General features: G+C 37.8%; 2 protein-coding genes and 1 long non-coding RNA gene across 4 annotated transcripts in view; 2 read left to right on the forward strand and 1 right to left on the reverse strand.

The window, feature by feature from the left end:
- The window catches only part of shoc1 (shortage in chiasmata 1), a 22,527-nt gene extending 14,100 nt beyond the window's left edge, over positions 1 to 8,427 (forward strand). For both annotated transcript variants that reach the window (XM_008417984.2, XM_008417988.2), the window contains 8 exons: positions 173 to 278; positions 867 to 978; positions 1,469 to 1,590; positions 2,320 to 2,407; positions 3,417 to 3,548; positions 4,643 to 4,792; positions 6,099 to 6,732; positions 8,121 to 8,427. In XM_008417984.2, coding sequence (XP_008416206.2) covers positions 173 to 278; positions 867 to 978; positions 1,469 to 1,590; positions 2,320 to 2,407; positions 3,417 to 3,548; positions 4,643 to 4,792; positions 6,099 to 6,732; positions 8,121 to 8,206 — 1,430 coding nt within the window. In that variant the 3' untranslated portion in view covers positions 8,207 to 8,427. The remainder of the gene's footprint in view (positions 1 to 172; positions 279 to 866; positions 979 to 1,468; positions 1,591 to 2,319; positions 2,408 to 3,416; positions 3,549 to 4,642; positions 4,793 to 6,098; positions 6,733 to 8,120) is intronic.
- On the reverse strand, positions 6,635 to 12,661 carry LOC145552846 (uncharacterized). Its single transcript, XR_014088967.1, has 3 exons — positions 12,536 to 12,661; positions 12,077 to 12,146; positions 6,635 to 6,759 (listed from the first exon to the last, which is right to left on the reverse strand). It is a non-coding gene; the product is annotated as an uncharacterized LOC145552846 (long non-coding RNA).
- tal2 (T-cell acute lymphocytic leukemia 2) lies at positions 12,573 to 15,689 on the forward strand. The gene is made up of 2 exons (XM_008417982.3): positions 12,573 to 12,671; positions 14,273 to 15,689. The coding sequence occupies exon 2, from the start codon at positions 14,277 to 14,279 to the stop codon at positions 14,613 to 14,615; it is 339 nt and encodes a 112-aa protein (XP_008416204.1). The 5' UTR covers positions 12,573 to 12,671; positions 14,273 to 14,276; the 3' UTR covers positions 14,616 to 15,689.
- Positions 15,690 to 19,351: the final 3,662 nt, after the last annotated feature.

Consider the following 19,351-nt stretch of genomic DNA (forward strand, 5'->3'; position numbering starts at 1 on the left):
AGCTACCTACATCTCCAGGTTTCATTTAGCTAACTGGACTGTTCTACCGCAGCAGCATGTAAAAATAGTCCATTTCCCCTCCAGCATTGTGCGCATATGGAACAATAACATGCAGGGGATCTAAATGGTTGTGTTAATTTATTTTTCTAAATGTCTGTTTCTTTCCTTAAAGACGCAGAGAAAATCTGTTGGCGTCTGGAGGAAAACGTCCCGTTTGTGTTGCTGGTGACCGAGGGGCTTCTGAATTATCCTCTGCTGCTGCAGACTCTTGAGTCAAGGTGAGACTTTCAAACATCCATTACGTCTTGGCACTTATCGTATCGGTTATCATTTATCGTGATAAATTTCTTGTCATGAGAATTTTGATTTATCGATGTCACAATAAATTTCAATTATTGGTGTTTAAAAAAACAAAAACTGTCAGGATTGTTATTTTTGTAATTTTCTCCACTGTTCATCTCTGAGTGCATCAATAAAATATGAAAATATGATTAAATGAAGTATGGAGTTTACTGGGGCTATGACTAAACATATAGTTATCTATTATCACAATTGCACCCAGCACCAACATCCCCTAGGCTTCAAAATAAAAGCTCAGATTCTTTTCACAATAGGTCCTATTTACGATTTTAATCAATTTACAACAGAAAATATTGTAAAAAAAAAACAACAAAAAAAAAAGTTTATTCTAGTCATCCTGTCTGTGAGGTGTTTCAGGGCCATGCAATGACCATTTTTGTTTCATTACAAAAATATAGTCATAATATTAGCAAAGAAATGCAATTTTACCAGAAAAATATCTTAAAATGTTGGCTTTAAACTTTATCTTGGAGCTTTGGGGTTCTGAGTGTCTGTCTGTGTTGCAGCTTCGGTGTAACTGTGATGGAGAGGAGCCACAGTCCGACTTTGCAGAAACTCGGAGGAATCCATAACTACGCCTTGATCACCATAGACGAAAGCACGGCTATCGTCATTCAGGTATCCGGACACATCAGACTTCTGGCGTTTCCAGTCTCTATGCAGGATCTGATCCTCCTCAACATTAAATACTAATTCGGATAAATATTTGATTGTTTGCAAACCATCTTCAGTCTGAACGGTTGTCTTTTATTCAACTTTTATGTTACTGGTGTTAGATGTGTCATAATTCTGGACGTAAACAATGGCTGAAAATTATAATTATGAACTAATGACAGAAGTCTGTGTCACTGAAGAGCAACGCATCAGTCAGACCAACTCCAGACTCTTTCCTCACCTCCAAACAGTGATAAGTGGAAGTGGAGGAGAAGTCTGTATGAAATAAACATATAAAGCTAAACATATAAAGCTTCCTGTTTTAAAGGAAGGGAATGTAGTGACTTTTGTTGTTGTGTCTGTCACTGACACAGACAGTTTTCCACCTTAAGTGACATCATTGTTGATGACTGACTGATCTAATCTCTGCTGTTTGGTGTGTTTGCGTGTGTAGGAGCAGGATGAACTGGGTCAAGACCGAGCCAGTGAGAGGCTGGTGATGAGGCTGAGCGCTCTCTCTCTGCAGTACAGCTGCTGCTGGCTCATCCTGCACTGCCCTGGCAGCCGAGGCGGAGGGTCAGAGTTCACTAAAACTTCATTACGCTGATCAACCCACTGACTAACAAGTCCTTCCTTCCTATTAGCAGACCTTCTTGTAGCTTGGTAAACTCAATTTGATCAATAACTGGGTTTTTTGGTAGATTTTCATACTTCGGCTGGTTTTTCACTCATCATTGCTTCACTTTCTGACAATCTCAGAGAAATATTTTTGTCATTTAAGTCATTAAACTCTAAACTTTAAATTAATTATTCATAAAAAGGCTCCTAAACTCGAAGGATTAACTAATATGGAGACGATGTGTTAGGGCTGAACAATAAATCAGTAACAATAGGTAATATGTTTGATACAATATTCAGCAGTCAACTAACTCGCTGTTTCTCTGGTTACCTAGCAACGCATTCTCTGGTTACCTAGCAACAGCCTTTTGAGTAATTTGTGCAGTGGCAGTTTGAGTTCCTCCTCTGTGCCTCATAACTGCTTAAAATAAAACAACGGTGTGGGTGTGGAGTGAAAACTGTGGATAAAACAGGAATTTGGCAGCATTTCAGATATTTGAGACAAAAAAACTAATCAATAATTATCAATATCGACTGATATGAACCTCATCCACATCATCCTGCTCTACAGCTCATTATCTAAACTTGTTTAATAATAAATTAAAAAATAAGGGGTAAACCTCTAAATAAATGAGGAGTATTTTAAAACCAACTAAGTTTTACTTTAAAGTTTGTGTGTAATTGCAGGTTTTCAAGAGAAACCTTCAACAACTTGGTGTTGGTTTATTCGTCTCTGGTTTTGTTCGGCATGAAGTCCGAGGAGCTGGATGTGAAGGTAGAAACAAACGTTTTTTAGGTTTTCTGCCTGGAGTGGTTCACAACAATAAAAAAAACTAAAATATGTTAAAGTTTTAATGAACAGTCATATTTAATAAACTAGGATCTGTGTTTTAGGTTCTTTAAGCAGGTATTTTGCAGCAAAAACAACATTTTACCAACTGGTTTTGGTCTAGTTTCTATTTTAAATGTCTTAGTAGACTTAAAATCAGACAAAACTAACTTACAAGTAATTTTTCAAGAAGAAATATTTAAGCCATAACTTGTGAGAAAAAAATGTCTTTCCCATAAAATGTTTTATTCTAATATTATTTCATTTATAACTATTACATATTTATCAATATTAAGCAATAATTGACTTAAAACAAGCTCCTATATTTTGCTGAAAAGTTACTTGTTAGTTTTGTCTTATTTCAAGTTTACCAAGATATTTGCACTAGAAACTCTTCCAAAAATACATAGTTTTAATTAAGCTACATTTCTATTTTAATAAGGTTTATTTTGGTCTGATTGGATGTAGTATTTTAATCTAAACTATGTGTTTTTATCAACTGTGAATAAAAAATCATCATAATTAACAACTTAACCTAAATTGTGGGTTTCAGTTACTGAAATAAATGAATCTTTCAGTAATATTCTAACTTACTGAGTATGACTTTATGTCTTAGTGACCCATCCATCCATCCATCCATTTTCTTTACACCCTTGTCCCTTAATGGGGTCAGGAGGGGTGCTGGTGCCCATCTCCAGCTAACGTTCCGGGTGAGAGGCGGGGTCTGCCAGTCCAACTGGACAGGTTGCCATGCAGAAAGACCGGGGCCGGGAATTGAACCCAGAACCTTCTTGCTGCAAGGCAACAGCTCTACCAACTGCGCCACTGTGCAGCCCCTTAGTGACTCACAATTATATTAATAACAAGCAAATTGTTCAGGTATAGAAAGTGTTATTATTGTGTGCAGTATTTAATGAAATATGACTATCAGTTAGTTCTCTCCACTGGTTTTCAGGTGCTGATTGTGTCAGAAGTGTTGGAAATGGCCGAGTTTATCAATCAGATCTGCTTCAGCTCCCTGATGTCCAAATATGGAGATCCTGTGAGCTACCTGGACAGAGACTGGCTGACGGTCAGCCCCTCTCAGGTGACACTAAAGTTTTATGTTTAAATGTGTCTCTGCTCCTCTCCTGTAGTAATTAAGGACATAAATTATTTAATTTTGGTTTTATCTTGACAAATGCTTTAAATATTTCTATGATGTTTAATTGGAATTGTTTCCCACGACAAAGTATTAGAGACAGAAAAATAAATAAAATAGTGATAAAAAAGTTGTACAACAGTAAGTCGAAATAATGCAAGAAAAGTCATAATATTACCAGAATAAAGTCAAAATAACACAAGAATTTTTTTTATAACAAAGTAATTTGATGAGTATAAGGCCATAATAGTCTGAGATTAAAATGGAATAATATGAGAAAAACATTCATATTACCAATATACAATCATAATAATGAGAATAAAGTTGTACAAAAAACAGAGTCAGAATTTTATGAGAATAAAGTCGTAATAATACTAGAACAAAAATCATATCAGAATACGGTCATAAAAATACAAAAATAAAGTTGTACAACAAAAAGTCATAACTTCATGAAAATAAAGTCAAAAATAATGCAAGAATAAACTCAGAATATTACCAGAATAAAGTTATAATATTAATAGAATGAAGTAGTAATTTTATAAAATCTAATTGTAATAGCTTAATAAATTAAAATGAGGAATAACATCTTGGCATCGGTTTCATAAACACATCAGCATCAAATTATTTTATTTCTCATCATGTCAGATCTAGATCAACATATCGAAGCTGTACTCTCATTAAAACAACTTTTTTTCTAGTAATTTAAAACTTTCTTCTGGTATACATGTGTCTTTATGCTGATAATAGTATTACTTTAATCATTTCCAACAAAGAAAATCTCAGTCTGGCTCTAACACTCCATCGTAGTTTCCTATAAAGTTCACTCACCAAAAAGCTTTAAACGTTTTTGAATTTTCACATTTCAGCTTTATAAGTGTCTTTGGACAATTGAAGTCAAATGTTCAAGGATTCAAACTTGAGAGAAAAATGAGTTTTATTCTAATAAATAATTTAATTTTCCTACTGCGTGATAATAGTTGTTCAACAAACGGTCTGTAAGTTTAGTTAAATGTAAAGATGTTGCGTGTCGTTTCATTCAGGAGGAGGCGTGTCTGTCCCAGTTCCCGTCTGTCAGTCCTCTGGTCGCTCAGCTCATGCTGAGCAGAGCTCCCTCCCTGCAGTGGCTCCTGGGGGCCGACTTGCCGCAGCTCTCACAGTTACTTCCTGAAGTCCCACAGAAAGTCCTTAAGGTGATGCCGCCACTATTAAAGGGGTAGTAACATGCAAAACCGACTTAGGAACCTTTCCCTTACAAATTCCCCACTCAGCTCCTTCAGACTAGTCAGCAGCAATTAGCAAACACCTAACTAGTGGAACTGCACATCAGCCGAGCTCATTGTAGGAGCTACTTCTCAGAGCAACGACAGTCAAAACGTTAAAGGGTTAAATAAAGGAGACATATTGTGATTCAGAAAGACTAAAGGTTTCTTAAAGAGACAGAGACACAATTTCAAGGCGTTAGTTTACAAAGTCAAACTTCTTAAGTCATATTTGATATGAACAAGTGAAGGTAACAATTACTTGATTGTGCGGTAAATTGGTGCTATGCTGCACAAAACAAAGATTAGTGGAACAAAAAAAAAGTACTCTCCTTATAAGAGGCGAATCCATCACAGTGAATCAGAAATGTGTCTTTAAGCAGAGATTCACAAACGTTTCCATGCTACCACAACCAGCAGTAGCTTCTGACTGAGAGGCTCCATTTGGAAACCCAAACAATGCTACAAAATGTTAAAAATACTTTAAAATACTGTTGTGAGTTTATAATTCAGTGAACAGCTTGGCACCAAAATACATCAAAGATCTGCTGTTGTTGTATCAACCTTCCAGACCCCTCAGGTCTTCTGGTTCTGGTTCTGGTCTGCATCCCCAGAACCAAATGAGGAGAAGCAGCATTCAGCTTCTATGCACCCCAAATCTGGAACAAACTTCCAGAAAAATGTAGAACAGCAGAAACACTGACTTCCTTTAAATCTCGACTAAAAACCCACCTGTTCTTTGAAACGTAATCAATTATGAATTTAACGATGGCACTTGACTTAATGTAATGTTTTGGTTGTTGATTCTATGATGCATGACTTTGTTTTTATTACGTAAAGCACTTTGAAATGCTTCCCTGCTGAAATGTGCTATCCAAATGAAATGTGACTGACTGACTGACTGATTGATTGATTGATTGATTGATTGATTGATTGATTGATTGATTGATTGATTGATTGACTGTCTAATAATTTTTACATCTGTGTAGCATGAATGCTGCCTCATATCTTCTGATTTTAATTCTCCATGATGTCGTTTTCTCTTTGGAAGCTTTTCGATTTTGCGGTTGCTATGCTAGCTTCAGAAAGATGAGCATAGCATTTAACATTTCAAGAAATTATTTTAACATATTTTGCAATAATGATTGAAAAACAGATTAGATGTTATAATAAAAAAGGCACAGATTTAAATCACTGCATGAGTGATTAATTTCACCTCGCTTCTTCCTGTTTGTAGCTGTTCAGTGACATCACTTCCTTGTACTTGAGCAACTCAGAGCCAGCAACCCCTCAGATTAATAAGACAAACCAACAACCCTTCAGAACCGCTCAGACCTTCGGCGCCGAGTCCGAGTTCATGAACCTTTTGCATCCAGAGCCTAACACCAGCTTCCTATGTGGAGCTACTAACCCAGCGGACCTGTTCCCCAACCAGAACCCAGATTCTTCAAACTTCAGACTGGACCTGAATGGTTCCTTTGGGAGTCCCATTAAGGACTGGACCGGTGCAGATCCCTGGAAGGAGGAGGAGATGCTTTCTGTGTGGAGAGGCAGAGCTGGAGCGGCAGGGAGAGTCGTGGAACGGGCCGGTGATCTGTGGGCGCCAAGAGATTCCCCAGACATTTCGTACCTTCAGACAGCAAACAGCCCGGTTCTACTGGACTCTCGGTTCAGTTCCAGTCACACTTCCTGCAGTGACCTCCAGCATCCCCAGAGCGCTCACTTCATGTTCAGTCAGAGCCCTCCTACGGCGGCCATCTTGGATCAAAGCCATCACAGTTTGACCAGCAGCAGTTCTTCTTTTGGACCCAAGTTCTGGAGCGGTGAGGAGAGGAAGAGGAGCGGAGGCGCAGCTGGTCTGGTTGGATCAGGTCAGAGCAGCTCACTTCTTGCCTTTCCTAGAAACAAGCAAAACTTTGTTGATATTTCGATAATTAATTGATTTCTTAATTGCATCGTTTCCATTAAATAAGAAACATTTAAATAAGTTTGGGCTAGAGTTGGGCAATTATTGCGTAGTTTATCATTTATCGCGATAAATTTCTTACCATAAGAGTTTTGATTTATCGCTGCTACGATAAATTTCAATTAATGATGTTTAAATTCGCATGAAACTGTCCCTGTCTTTGGGATTGTTAATTTTACTATTTTTTCCACGGTTTTTTCATTATGAGTATCAATAAATGTTAAAATACGATTACAGTGATCCCTTGTTTTTCACATAGGTTCCGAAAATAACCCGCGATAAGTGAAATCCGCGAAGTAGTTACCTTTACTTTTTACAATATTTATACAGTACAATTAAATACTCTACATTGAAACCAAAGAACAAAACATGTGTTCAGGTCAGCGGATGTGCGTGTGCATCAATCGGGCCTTAATGTGATCCGGAGTCGTGTCATTAAAGCATCTCCTCCAACCTGCCCCGCGAGATTCACAGCTGTACCTACGGCAGAGCGATGGATCTCGTCAAGCGAGTCTCCGGTCGGGTTTTGCGCTGATTCTGGCCAGTTTTTTCCAGCAGGCATTCAAAGTTTTGGTTTTCATCTCCTGAATGGCCAATCTGTATTACTTATATTTAAATACCGTAACGTTATTGGCACACAGGTAGAGAAGGAGCTCGGAGGCTGTTTAGCCAATCAGGACGCAGAACACAATGCACTGTGACAAAAACTGCACAAAAAAATCCGCGAAGAAGCGAGACCGCGAAAGGTGAAGCGTGTTATAGCGAAGGATCACAGTACTGTGAGCAGCTTAGTGGTACAAACCACACTTTTATGTGACTGGTGTCCAAAAGAATATTACCATTTTTTCTGATTGATGTCACCAAAAATCACCTAAAAGTAAATGTAATGAATAATTTTTATTGACACTTTTATCATCTTCACAATGGTACTATAAAATATTGCAATAAAACTTTGAGTTCACGCGATAAGACATTAACAAACATGCAGCGCCACCATCCTCCCACTACTTTCTGTCGTCCTCGTCTTTGTGGTTTGCACCATTGGTTGTTGATCATGTGACTCGTGTAATTTGGGAAACATGTTTCCACTGCAGTTTTGCCAAAAACACAAATTTCAATACAAAAAAATATAAAAGAAAACACCACCAAATCTTTTTTTTTTTAAATTGACATGTCTCCATTAAGCAAATTGATTTGAAGATGTCAATTTGTGCTGTCATATGGTCAATGTAAACGCATTGATGTTTTTCTAAAAATGTATTTTTTTCTTATCTGAGTGGTTTTGTTTTGCAGTGCTGACGCCGCTGAAGAGGGGAAGGCTGAGCTATGAGAGAGTTCCTGGCAGAAAGGACGGACAGACGAGGCTTAAACTGTTTTAATCTTTTAAAAATAAGATTTTCATTTTATCGTAGATGTAAATGTTTCCAACATTCTTGTTCCATATTTAAGAGTTTTACCAGTTCCACTTCAAAAGGTAATAATATGAATTAAAATGTAATGAAATTGAGTAAATTCAGTAGCTGTGATGAGAACATGTCACTCATATGATTGTAATTTAATGATTTTCACAGAAAAGATTTAATAAAATGAGGTCACCTTGGTTTTCTGTAACTCGTTAATCTGGGAGAAATTATGAATGGATTAAATCACATTCTTTACTTCCTATTGGGAACAGATGGGTAGTAACTAATTTACTGAGATTTACTTCTAGTATTTGTACTAGTTAAAGTTTTATATTGAAAGAAACAGATTTGGAAAAAAAATGCCTGATTGTTATTTTATAATTGTATTATTTATATACCATTTACTGACATAAGGAGGTTCAATTAATAAATATTAAATATTAAATGTAGGATTAACTGTGATGAATCAATTGCTGAAATAATCGGCAACCAATTTGGTAATTGATTAATAGTTAACTCGAGTATACAGATTCTAAAATAGGCCATTTGCTGAAAATAAAAAACATTCAAAGCACATAAAAATAAATATATTTTCATTTAAGGTTTAAAAAACAAACTGTAAATAATTTCTGCCAGACCTCCTCCACCTGGTTCAGTCTGTTAAAAAATAAATCGCCTATTATGTAGTTTTTGTTGTCTAATTATTAGTTGGCTTATAGTCAACTGATCGGCTCTACGTTGTATTGATGAGTGAAGCAGAAAGTGCTGAGCTTTTAAAATGTTAGGAGGATTTCTTTGGCTCATTTTACAAATGATCAAGTTTCACTAAAGGAATGCTGTTACTGCATTGTGTGCATTAAAATGTTTTCTTTTGGAAAAAAGTTATCAGCACTTTAAATGAATTTTTAAGATTGTATAAAAAAGGCTCAAATGAAAAATCGGCAGAATTTTCCCATTTTTAATGCGACTATTGAATTGATTACTGAAACAGTGGTTAGCTGCAGCCTTAATTAAATGGTTAAAGTAAAAGTTGCAGTTGGTTGTTCATTTTTTGAGCGCACTCAGTGGCAGAGGAAGCAGTGATTTATGGGTGGAGGGCTGGGATTGAGGGTCTTTCCCATCTCCACTGATAAAGTCTCTCATTTTAGCAGCTCCATTGGTGGGGATTCTTTTTTATATATAATTTAGTGAAGCAATCCCCTTATCGTGGTCTCTCAGCGTGTGAAGAGAGTGCTTATCTGCACGAGCCAGCAGACTGAAGCCAGTTCCCCCAGGAATGATCCCCAGACAAAGAGCCCTGGGGACTCCCGGCCTCCGGCCAGCCACCGCCGAGCCGCCATCAATAACCCGCCGCCGTCTTTTCTGCGCCTCGGCCCGGCCTTCCGAGCGGCGGCCGGACAAAGAGAGAGGAATGGCTCGTTTTATTACTTGCTCAGGAACAAAAGCAGCTGGTCGGGTGGTCAACGGAGTCTCTCTTTGAGGGTGAGGTAAACAGCGGCCTAATGGTGCGGTAATGGTTCCTGAACATATTTGAGCGCTGGAGTGAATGGGCCAGCAGAGATAATGTGGGAATTAACAGGCTGTTTAAACCCGACCGGGTCCGACTCTGGATTCAGCTGGAAAGGTCACACCGCCGTTATCTCTCATCACAGACGGCAATTAAACCGTCACCTGTGTGTTTTCAAGTCTTCGAGGAATACGACCTCCGGGTCGGATTACAGATCAGAACCAAACGAAAGTCAAAGAAACCTATAAATATGAAGGTACTGGTACTCTGCCCTGCTCTCTTATATAGAAGAGCAGGGCAGAGTACCCAAAAATTATAATCAACTAGTATTCAAACGTATTTTTACTCAAGTAAAAGTACAAAAGTATTTGTTAAAAAGTCTACTCAAATCCTGAGTAACTGATCAAATTAGAAATCATTTAAAATTTAAAAGTTACATTCTTAGATGGAATAAAACAAAAAGTGGAAATTTTAGTATTTTAAGGACCAAAATGACAATAATTCATAAAATTGTGAAAAAAATAAAATCAGGCACATTTTTCCAAATCCGTTTCTTTTTATTTAAAAAAAACGTAATAAAATCTGCCGGTGTGTGTTTTTGTCTGGTGAATTTTTGATTAAAACATGTTTGTTTTTCATTCAGTGTGTAGAAAATCCAGAAATTTTTACTCAAGTAAGAGAAGCAATACTTCATAATAATTACTCAAAAGTAAAAAGTACAGTCTAGTAAAAATACTCCTAAAAGTAAACTTTTTCCATAGTTACTCGGGTAAATCTAACTAAGTAAATGTAACTATTTACTAACTTTGATTATAAAAGGCTAATAAATAGTTCAAATACGTTAATTCATCTAAAAGTAGGCTACTTTATAAATTACTAATAACTTTTTATTATACATTAATTAAGGGTGAAAAGGAGACTATGGCTGCGTTCAGACTGCAGGTCTGAATGTTCAATTCTCTTTTTTTGTCGTGGTCGTTCAAACTTCTAAATATAAGCGACTTGAACATGGTCTCCAGCGTGAACAACCTAAAAGTGTCTCGCAATGCGCAGTAGAAGGCGCAATAACGTCACACATAAAGAGGGCTATAAACAAGTAGAAGAAGAAGTGCTCAGTGTTCGGCAAGTTAACATGGATGCTAACGGTGGAGCATAGCTTACGATTTTGAAGTTGTTGTCCGACCGGAGCCAGCACTTTAACAACTTAATCCTCATTCTAGTCCGCTATGGTTGTTGTTTTTCTTTTCCCGCTGTGAGTATCAAGACGCAGAATCGTGACGTTTGTCAAGTGTCAATGACGTTCAGGTCGGATGAATGCGACCTGAACGTTAAGTCACATTTGAATCGGATACGTTTCGGATATCCAAGCAGCCTGAGTCGCATTAAAGGGTCCGATCTGTGTTGTTCAGACTGTCATGACCTGTATTAATATGACCTTAACACCAGTCTCTGGTTACCTAGCAACAACCTGTTGAGTAGCAGCAGCAGTTTAAGGTTTTGCCACTGTGCCTCATAACTTCTGAAAGGTAAAAAATAAAAAAATAGCGTGGAGTGAAAACTTCGGATAAAGCAGTAAAGTTCACGCCAACAGTTTGGCAGTATTTCAGATATTTAAAACAAAAATCAATAATTATCGACTGATATGAAGCACTTATATTGTGATGAGTTTTTCAGCTTCACCACCATGTTGTGTTGCTCTGTCACATAAAAAAATCCTGACACACATTGGAGATTGTGGATGAAACCTGACAAAATGTGAAAAAGATTAAGCCAGTGTCGCAGGGTTTCGTGGTGCAAACTGTTACAAATGACAATGTAAATAACCAAGATGGCGTGCCTTTAAAGGGTTTTGGTTGGGGCATTGCATCACCAAACTGAACCACCTGACTCCACTCTGCAGACCTGAGTGGAGGCGGACGGCGGCCTGCAGGTGCAGCCTCTCGGACGTGCAGCAGCACCCATGAATGGGCGATTCAGAGCAAACGGCCCCCATCGGGGGCCGTTCTCCAGGCCCTCGGCTAATCCCGCTGCCTAATCGGATTATGTAAATTCCTACTCCACACACACGGTTTTCTGGAAGGCTGCGTCTTTGAAACAACACTTGAAGGGTGTAAAAAGAAACAGTGACAATTGGTTAAACTGGACTTGTTATTTTATCTGAACGGGGGTTGAAGGAAAAAAAAAAAGAAGTGCGGAGTGGCGGCTGAGATGGGAGTCAGACTCTGGCCTCCATGTTTCCTCTAATTTATGTGTGGCCCCTTGGAATCGCTCAACAAGATTACCGGAGTCATAACAAAACACATATTGTTCGACTGTCAATCTGCATGTGGTGTTTTTACCTTTTGTGGGCCAATCAGGCTGAGTTTAAAGGCAGAGCTGCAGGTTTTCCTCCTGGTGGGCCGTCCACGCCTAATGTCAGAGGAGCAGAAAGGAATCAGTGTCCAGAACAGTAAGAGAACGATCCGAACGTCTCAGTTTCCCCTCAATAGGAGTTTATGACCTTCAGTGGGATCATTCAGGGATTAAATGACACAAACAATCACCTTAAAGGTGGCCTACTTTCAGTCATTTTAAAAGTTGAACACAAAAACCTGATAAAATCATTTAGAAACCATCTAAAGTCACGACCTCCGTGGAGCAACATCAATAATTCACATCAATTTATTCACAATAACAATAAAGGAGGTGGAGGTGGGGACTGAGCAGTGACCACAATGAAGCTCCACCACGACACACGTCACACAATGGGGCCGCCCGGCTATAAAAGGTGGGACGGAGGCAGGCGCGCCGCGTCTCACCCGGCTCCTCTTCCTCCCTCTCGCTCCACCGGATCCAGTGAGGATGAGGAGGCTCTGCTGAAGGACTGCCAGACGCCGATGACCTGCGGACGAAAGCTCTGCCTTCTGAGATTTCTGCACATTTCTACACAAACAGGTCAGGAATTTAATATTTTTAATGTTTGCTTTGGTTATAGATGTCATTTGTAAGAAGTAGTGGGAGGAAATTGTATTTTTCTTTTTTTTTTGAAAATTCGCCATTTTCTGCAAGAAAACCTGCTGAAAATGAAAAATTAAACATTTCTCACTAAATGATCATGAATAAATAAAAAAACTTAGGCTATAAAAGCTTACACACAGATCAGGGCTGAACACTGAGCAAAGATGCTATTTTCAAAGATAAAAATATAAAATATGCATCTTTTTAAATTGTGTTAATAATTATAGCTAAGATTGAATTTAAAATCTGTCTATATTATTAGATTAACTTGGTTACTTATGTCAGTGTCTTGTAAAGTGCATTTTTTCAGACCTATACACTTACATAATTTCAATTAAACATTTATAATGAGCTGAATTTAAATTACATTGAAAGTGTTTATATAAATTTAGAGGAAATTTCATATAAAGGCGCTTTATATAAAAACTGGACTCATATTTTAAAAACTCCTTCAGATTAAAAATCTATTTTAACAAGCGAGTTGTGACAGCAGAACAGATACCAGAAGTCACTTAAACACCGTCACTCATCAACAACAAGACTGTCTTTAAAATTAAAAACTCAGGTCGTAAATCAGCTATAAAGCAGCACACACTGTTTCTACAACATTTCCTAAAATGGCTTTAGAAGAATAAAATAATCCTTCAACTGAAGTTCGTTCTTAAGATGATTCAATGCTGCAAAATCTAATTTTTACCAACAGAAACCAAACGTATAAACAGAAAACAGTCACATTCCAGTCTGATACTAAATGTAACTAAAGACACTGCAAAGCTGCAAAAACAAAAAATCTTTTTAATCTAGTTTCTACAAATATCAAAGTAACTATTCAGCAAGTTACAGTGGCTTGTTTTAAGTAAGTTATTACTTAATATTGATTTAAAAAATTACTAGTTTTACTGTTTGATTATTTCACTCATAATACATTTTCCCCTGCTATAAGTGAAATAAGTGGAACTTTTTATTATTATTAAGGAGTCATTTATTTAAAACAAGCTCATATATCTTACTGAAAAGTCGTCAGTTAATTTTGTCTTATTTCAAGTTAGTCAAGATATTTGTTCTAAAAACTAGACCAAATACAGCTCTGGAAAAAATTAAGAGACCATTAAAATGATCAGTTTCTCTGGTTTTACGTTTTTTAGGTTTATGTTTGAGTAAAATGAACTTTGTTCTTTTATTCTTTGAACTACTGACGTCTCAACATTTTTTTATTTGCAGAAAATGAGAAATGTTCAAAATAAAAAAAGGTGCAGCGCTTTCAGATCTCAAAGAATTACAAAGAAAACAAGTTTATATCAATTTAGAAACAACAATAATAATGTTTTAACTCAGGAAGAGTTCAGAAATCAATATTTGGTGGAATAACCAGGAGGTTTTCAGTTCAGTGCAGTGGGCTCCTAATTTTTTCCAGAGCTGTATATTTGGCAAGAATTATCTTTACAAAAAGCATAAATATTGAATTAATCCCCACTATAATCTAAAACAGATGAATAAACTGTGTTAAAAAGCTTCATTCGATCCCGTTTACCTTCCAGCATCATGACCAGGAAGGTGTTCACCAACACCAGGGAGCGCTGGCGCCAGCACAACGTCAACACAGCCTTCGCTGAGCTCCGCAAGCTCATCCCCACCCATCCTCCGGAGAAGAAGCTGAGCAAGAACGAGATCCTGCGCCTGGCCATGCGCTACATCAACTTCCTGGTGCAGCTGCTGGAGAGCCAGAGCGGCCAGCCGGCCGGCCACTCCTCCACCGCCCTGCTCAGCTTCCTGAGGGGCAACATGGAGCGGCTGCACTCGCCTCCCCGAACCTGGACCGCCACCAGCGACACCGAGGCGCCGTCGCCCGGATCCAGGAGCGACAGCTCCGAGGCCTGGTAGACCAGAAGAACATGGAGGACTTTTCAAACTGATTTTTCTTTTTTTTTTTACAGGGGAATAAAAACTCGTTGTGTTGTGGAAGACGAGACGCGTCCCTCCTGCGACACTGATTATTTATAAAGTATAATTTCCAGGAGCAATTTATACGTTTTCTGCATGGAAGTGTCCCAACGTTCCCTTCGTGTCTCCATGTTTGCATCCCTTGTTGCTGGAACTGATTTAAGTTTGCAGGAATTTCTCATTTTCCAATGAGGAAAATGGAGGATTATGGATTTTCTTATTCTGACTAAGATTAAATGAGCAACAGATGAAGGCTGAGTTACGTCTCTAGACTGCAAACAAGCACTTTTTGTTTTGTTTTTTTCTTTTAAAATACCACAACTCAATCAACAACAGAGTACTAGGGTCATGCTAAGAAAATAAAAAATAATAAAATCACAAGAATAAAGTCAAAATAATACAAGAATAAAGTCACAATTATATGAGAATAGTCAATATTTTGAGAATAAAGTCAAAATATTGAGAATAAATTCGAAATAATATGAGAATAAAGTCATAGTATTTCCAGAATAAAGCAATAATATGACTTTATTCTGGTAATTTACAACTTTATTCTCATGCAACTTTGTTTGAGAATAAACATTTTTATTCTCGTATTTTAATATGACTTTATTCTCTGAATTTTATTTGATCATTTCTTAGTCCTAATACCTAATCTGACCTTTTGTTATTCTTCAAGTTTCTGAGGCTTCATAGAAACCAGATTTCTTGTTTTTCTTCCTCTTTCTCAAAACTCAGCAGCTGATTTCTAATGTTTGGATGAAACTGACAATCTGCTTTCAGTCATTGTTCACAAATATCCGATTTCAAAGGAATTTTTGCATTTTTAAATTTATTTTTTGTAAATAAATGAAATGTGATATGACGGCCAAAGATACTGAACTGATTGTCAACTGTGAGGAGTGTGTAAATTATCAATCTTATATGTCTTTGCTAATTTATTTTTGCTTTATTTGTGGACACATAGTATCTTATTTATTTTAATTATTTATTCAATAAAGGATTTGTTAATTATTTGGGTGTTTTCTTTATGCATTTTGTGAAATATTTACACAGAAACACTGACAGAAGTACTGACCCAGTTCTCAGTGCATTCAACACTTTAGGCTATAAATTTCCAGATATTTTCTTACATTTCTAAATAACATTCTAGGAATTTGAGTTCAAAGTTTTAGCCTCGAAGGTCAATTAAAAATAAGGTTAAATTATCTGAAGGTCCCACAATTATGAAAGAAAACAATAAGAAATGGCTTCTGATGCTTAGCTCTGAGTCATTTCACTGTCAATCTGAAATACACTCCTAATCTAAATGTCATTTTTATTTTTTTGTAAGTCCTGGCAGCTATTATATTATTTAAACATTCATCCTACTTCAATAAAGTTGTAGAAAATCTAATACTTTTCCTTACTTGTTTATTTTAAGTAACTATCCAGAAATAAAGAAACTAAGAAGGTAATACCCAGAATCTTCAAAAAGCAAAACCACTTGAATTTCAGGATGACAGCCATTTTTCAAGATGGCCGCCATTTTGACCGCCTATATGGTCACACTGTGATAACTGAAGCAAAGACGAAAAGCTGCTGCTTTGTGTCATCAAAGCTCAGAGGTTTGTTCCTCTGCAGTCATGTGGACACAAGGCTGACCTTTGCCCTTTGTCCGCTGACCAGAGGCCTGACAGAGGACCGGCTCGATGCGTCCGCTTAACTTGTAACCCCTGAGGTCAGAGTTCGCTCCGAAGTCAAACGCTGTCCAGTTGGTCGTTGTGTGGACGGCGATGCTGGAGGGATGACGTCATAAACGCCGAGAACGAAAGAAGGAATCCCTGGAAGAAAAACAGAAACTGACGTGAAAATGAAAACAAAAGTAATTTAAACAGGAAACCAGCTGCAAATATTAATACAGAAATGTAGAGATAAAACAATAAAGCTGAAAGAATAAGACAACACAGACGGACGGATGGATGTTGACTGGTTGGATGTGGATGGATGGATAGGTATTTAATTTACAGGACAGAAACTAAATTAAAAATAGCTATTGTTTTTCCAAACTTATTCAAATAAAATCCAGGTTTTTCCATGTTTTTCCAGGCTGCCTTTACAGAAAAGTGAAAATTTTCCATAATGAAACCTGAGAATGAACGACTGCTACCACAGACATCTGTGGTTTTCTGAGTTCCTGTCTTGTTTACGGCTGAGCTGACGACAGCAGTCGATTCATTTCAGCCGCCTGGTGAACATTTAGTTGCTTAAACGTCTATTGTGGCCGATCCTCAGACCAAACATGGCGGCTAACTGAGCTGAAGAGTAAACACTGATCTGACTAAACGAAGCCGAGCGCAGCTGGACTCAACGACTGTAGGGATGACAGCTGACCCTTTGTAACACTGCAAAAACACAAAATATTACCAAGTATTTATGGTAAAATAAGTAAAAATATCTAAGTGCGCTTGACATTAGACAAAACTAAATTACAAGTAACTTTTCAGCAAGATATTGAAGCTTGTTTTAAGTGAGTCATTCCTTAATACTGATGGAAAACTACTAGTTTGACTTATTTCACTCTAAAAAGTGAAAACTTAAACATACTGCCATTTCAGCAATATTATAGATTTATTGAACAAGATTCTATTTCTTGTTGAAAAGTTACTTGTAATTTTGTTTAGTCTTATTTAAGCCATTTTCACTAGAAATTAAACTTAAAAATACTTGGTAAGATTTAGCATTTTTACAGTGTAATCCTGAAATGAAATCATGTAACAAAGCTCATGATGAGTCTGAGTTATGATTTCACAGTACATTGAGTCATTTCATAGTAAAGTTTTTTTTAAATGAAGGAACTGGTTTATATCACCACTTCTTGGTAATGTGACACATTAAATCCGTACTTCTGCGTACACTGCAAAAACACAAAATATTACCAAGTATTATTGGTCAAGTTTCTAGTGCAAATATTTTGTTACACTAGAAATAAAACTAAACTAACTTACAAGTAACTTTTCAGCAATATATAAGAGTTTTAAGTCAATAATTCCTTAATATTGATAAAGGACTGGTTGTGTTGGTAGATTATTTTAATATTAAGATGGTAAAAATGTTTGGTTATAAGTGAAATAATCTGCCAGTGGAAATAGTCATTTTTCATCGTTAAGAAATAATTGACCTAAAACGAGATCCTGTTTATTGCTGAAAAGTTGCTTGCAAGTAAGTTTTGTCTTACTTCTAGTGAATATTTTCACTATAAATACTTGGTAGGATTTTGTGTTTTTGTAGTGATAAGCTTTGCGGTTTCTTTGAAAACTGGAATATTAGGTAGAAATGCTGTCATGGTAACACTTTATTTACAGATTCCTCCCAATCATGTCTGAACATTACGGTTTTTCTGCAGTTAGGAAAAACCCGATGTGTAAAAAAAAAAAAAAAACACAACAACAAATCTGCATGCCTCTCAGTCCCTCCGCATCTTCCTGATTGACTATTCCTACGCGAGCACGCGGGTAATCGTCTATTGAGAGCACATTTCCTTATCAGCGTCTGGCACGCTGTCTGAATCCGTTATCACAATGGAGCAGATCGGCGCAGGCAGCCCCACGCTCTCCCGGCTCCATAAAGAGAGCGTTTCTGGAGCTGGGCGCCAGCCGATAGGCCCTGAGCTCTTTATCCCCTTAAAGCCAATTCACCCTTTGCATGTTTAAATATCTCAGCTCAACCCCTGCCCTTCCTCTCCCATCTCAGCACTCGAGCCGCCCTCCTCCTCCTCCTCCTCCCAGTCTCAGCGGGTCCGAGGCTGAGCTGTGGCTGTAATCGACCTGCAACGTGGGAGCGGAAGATGCAGGTGCAAGGGCTGCGTGTCCGCTGCCAGAGGAGGGGAGTTCTCCATTGTTGGGCTGGACAGCACCCTCTCTCCTCTGGAGCACCCTGTGAAGGAAGCAGGGGGCGCACAGAGACAATCACGCACCCTAATCTGATTATGCAAATGTCTACTTCAAAAGGCAACACTCTGTAACCCTCAGCAAGTGGTGCAGAGGAGGCAGAGGAAGCAGCAGGAATGTGAGCAAATGCACGGTAAATTCCTATGAAAATTAAATTAAAATAAATCAGAAAACAACGATTTTTGCTGTTTCCATCTCAGGTTGCTGTGTCCCACCAGGGGGAGGTGTAGGAATGAAGACATTCGCGGTGTGAATGGATGCTGACTCGCTCAACAGGGATTGAATCCAGTATTCAAACAGCCATTGTTTTTCCAGCCGCCCCCGAATCTAGCGTCAAAAGGGAATCTACAATGTTAATGAGGGGGACGAAGTGCACAGCTTTTAGGGGTTTTTCACACCTGATAGATTTGGTTCGATTGGGGACCAAAGTTGTAACATTTTCTTGACATTTTCAGCTGCTGCAGTTAATTCATACCAAAACCTGTTCCCCCCCTCGCCTGTAGGGGCGCTGCACCAAGAACCACTAAAAGAAACGACACAAAAGCCTAAAAAAAAAAAAACCAAAAAACGAGCGCAACGTCCTTCTTGACAAAATGTAGAAAAAAATGGAGCAGCGTCAGATTTTAGTGGCGGTAGGATTTAAATTTCGTCTTTGGTAAAAAATAACGAGCCATTTCTCACACTAGCACAAGATCCTTGTGAGTTTGTTTTTGTTGTATTTACTCAGAATGCTCTGCGCTAAAGTTT

This window comes from Poecilia reticulata, chromosome 9 (assembly GCF_904066995.2).
Source record: "Poecilia reticulata chromosome 9, P_reticulata-male-v2, whole genome shotgun sequence".
NCBI classification, from domain to species: Eukaryota; Metazoa; Chordata; class Actinopteri; order Cyprinodontiformes; family Poeciliidae; genus Poecilia; species Poecilia reticulata.

Excerpts from the sequence above, each read along its gene's own strand:
- tal2 (XM_008417982.3), top strand. The coding sequence starts at position 14,277 with ATGACCAGGAAGGTGTTCACCAACACCAGGGAGCGCTGGCGCCAGCAC.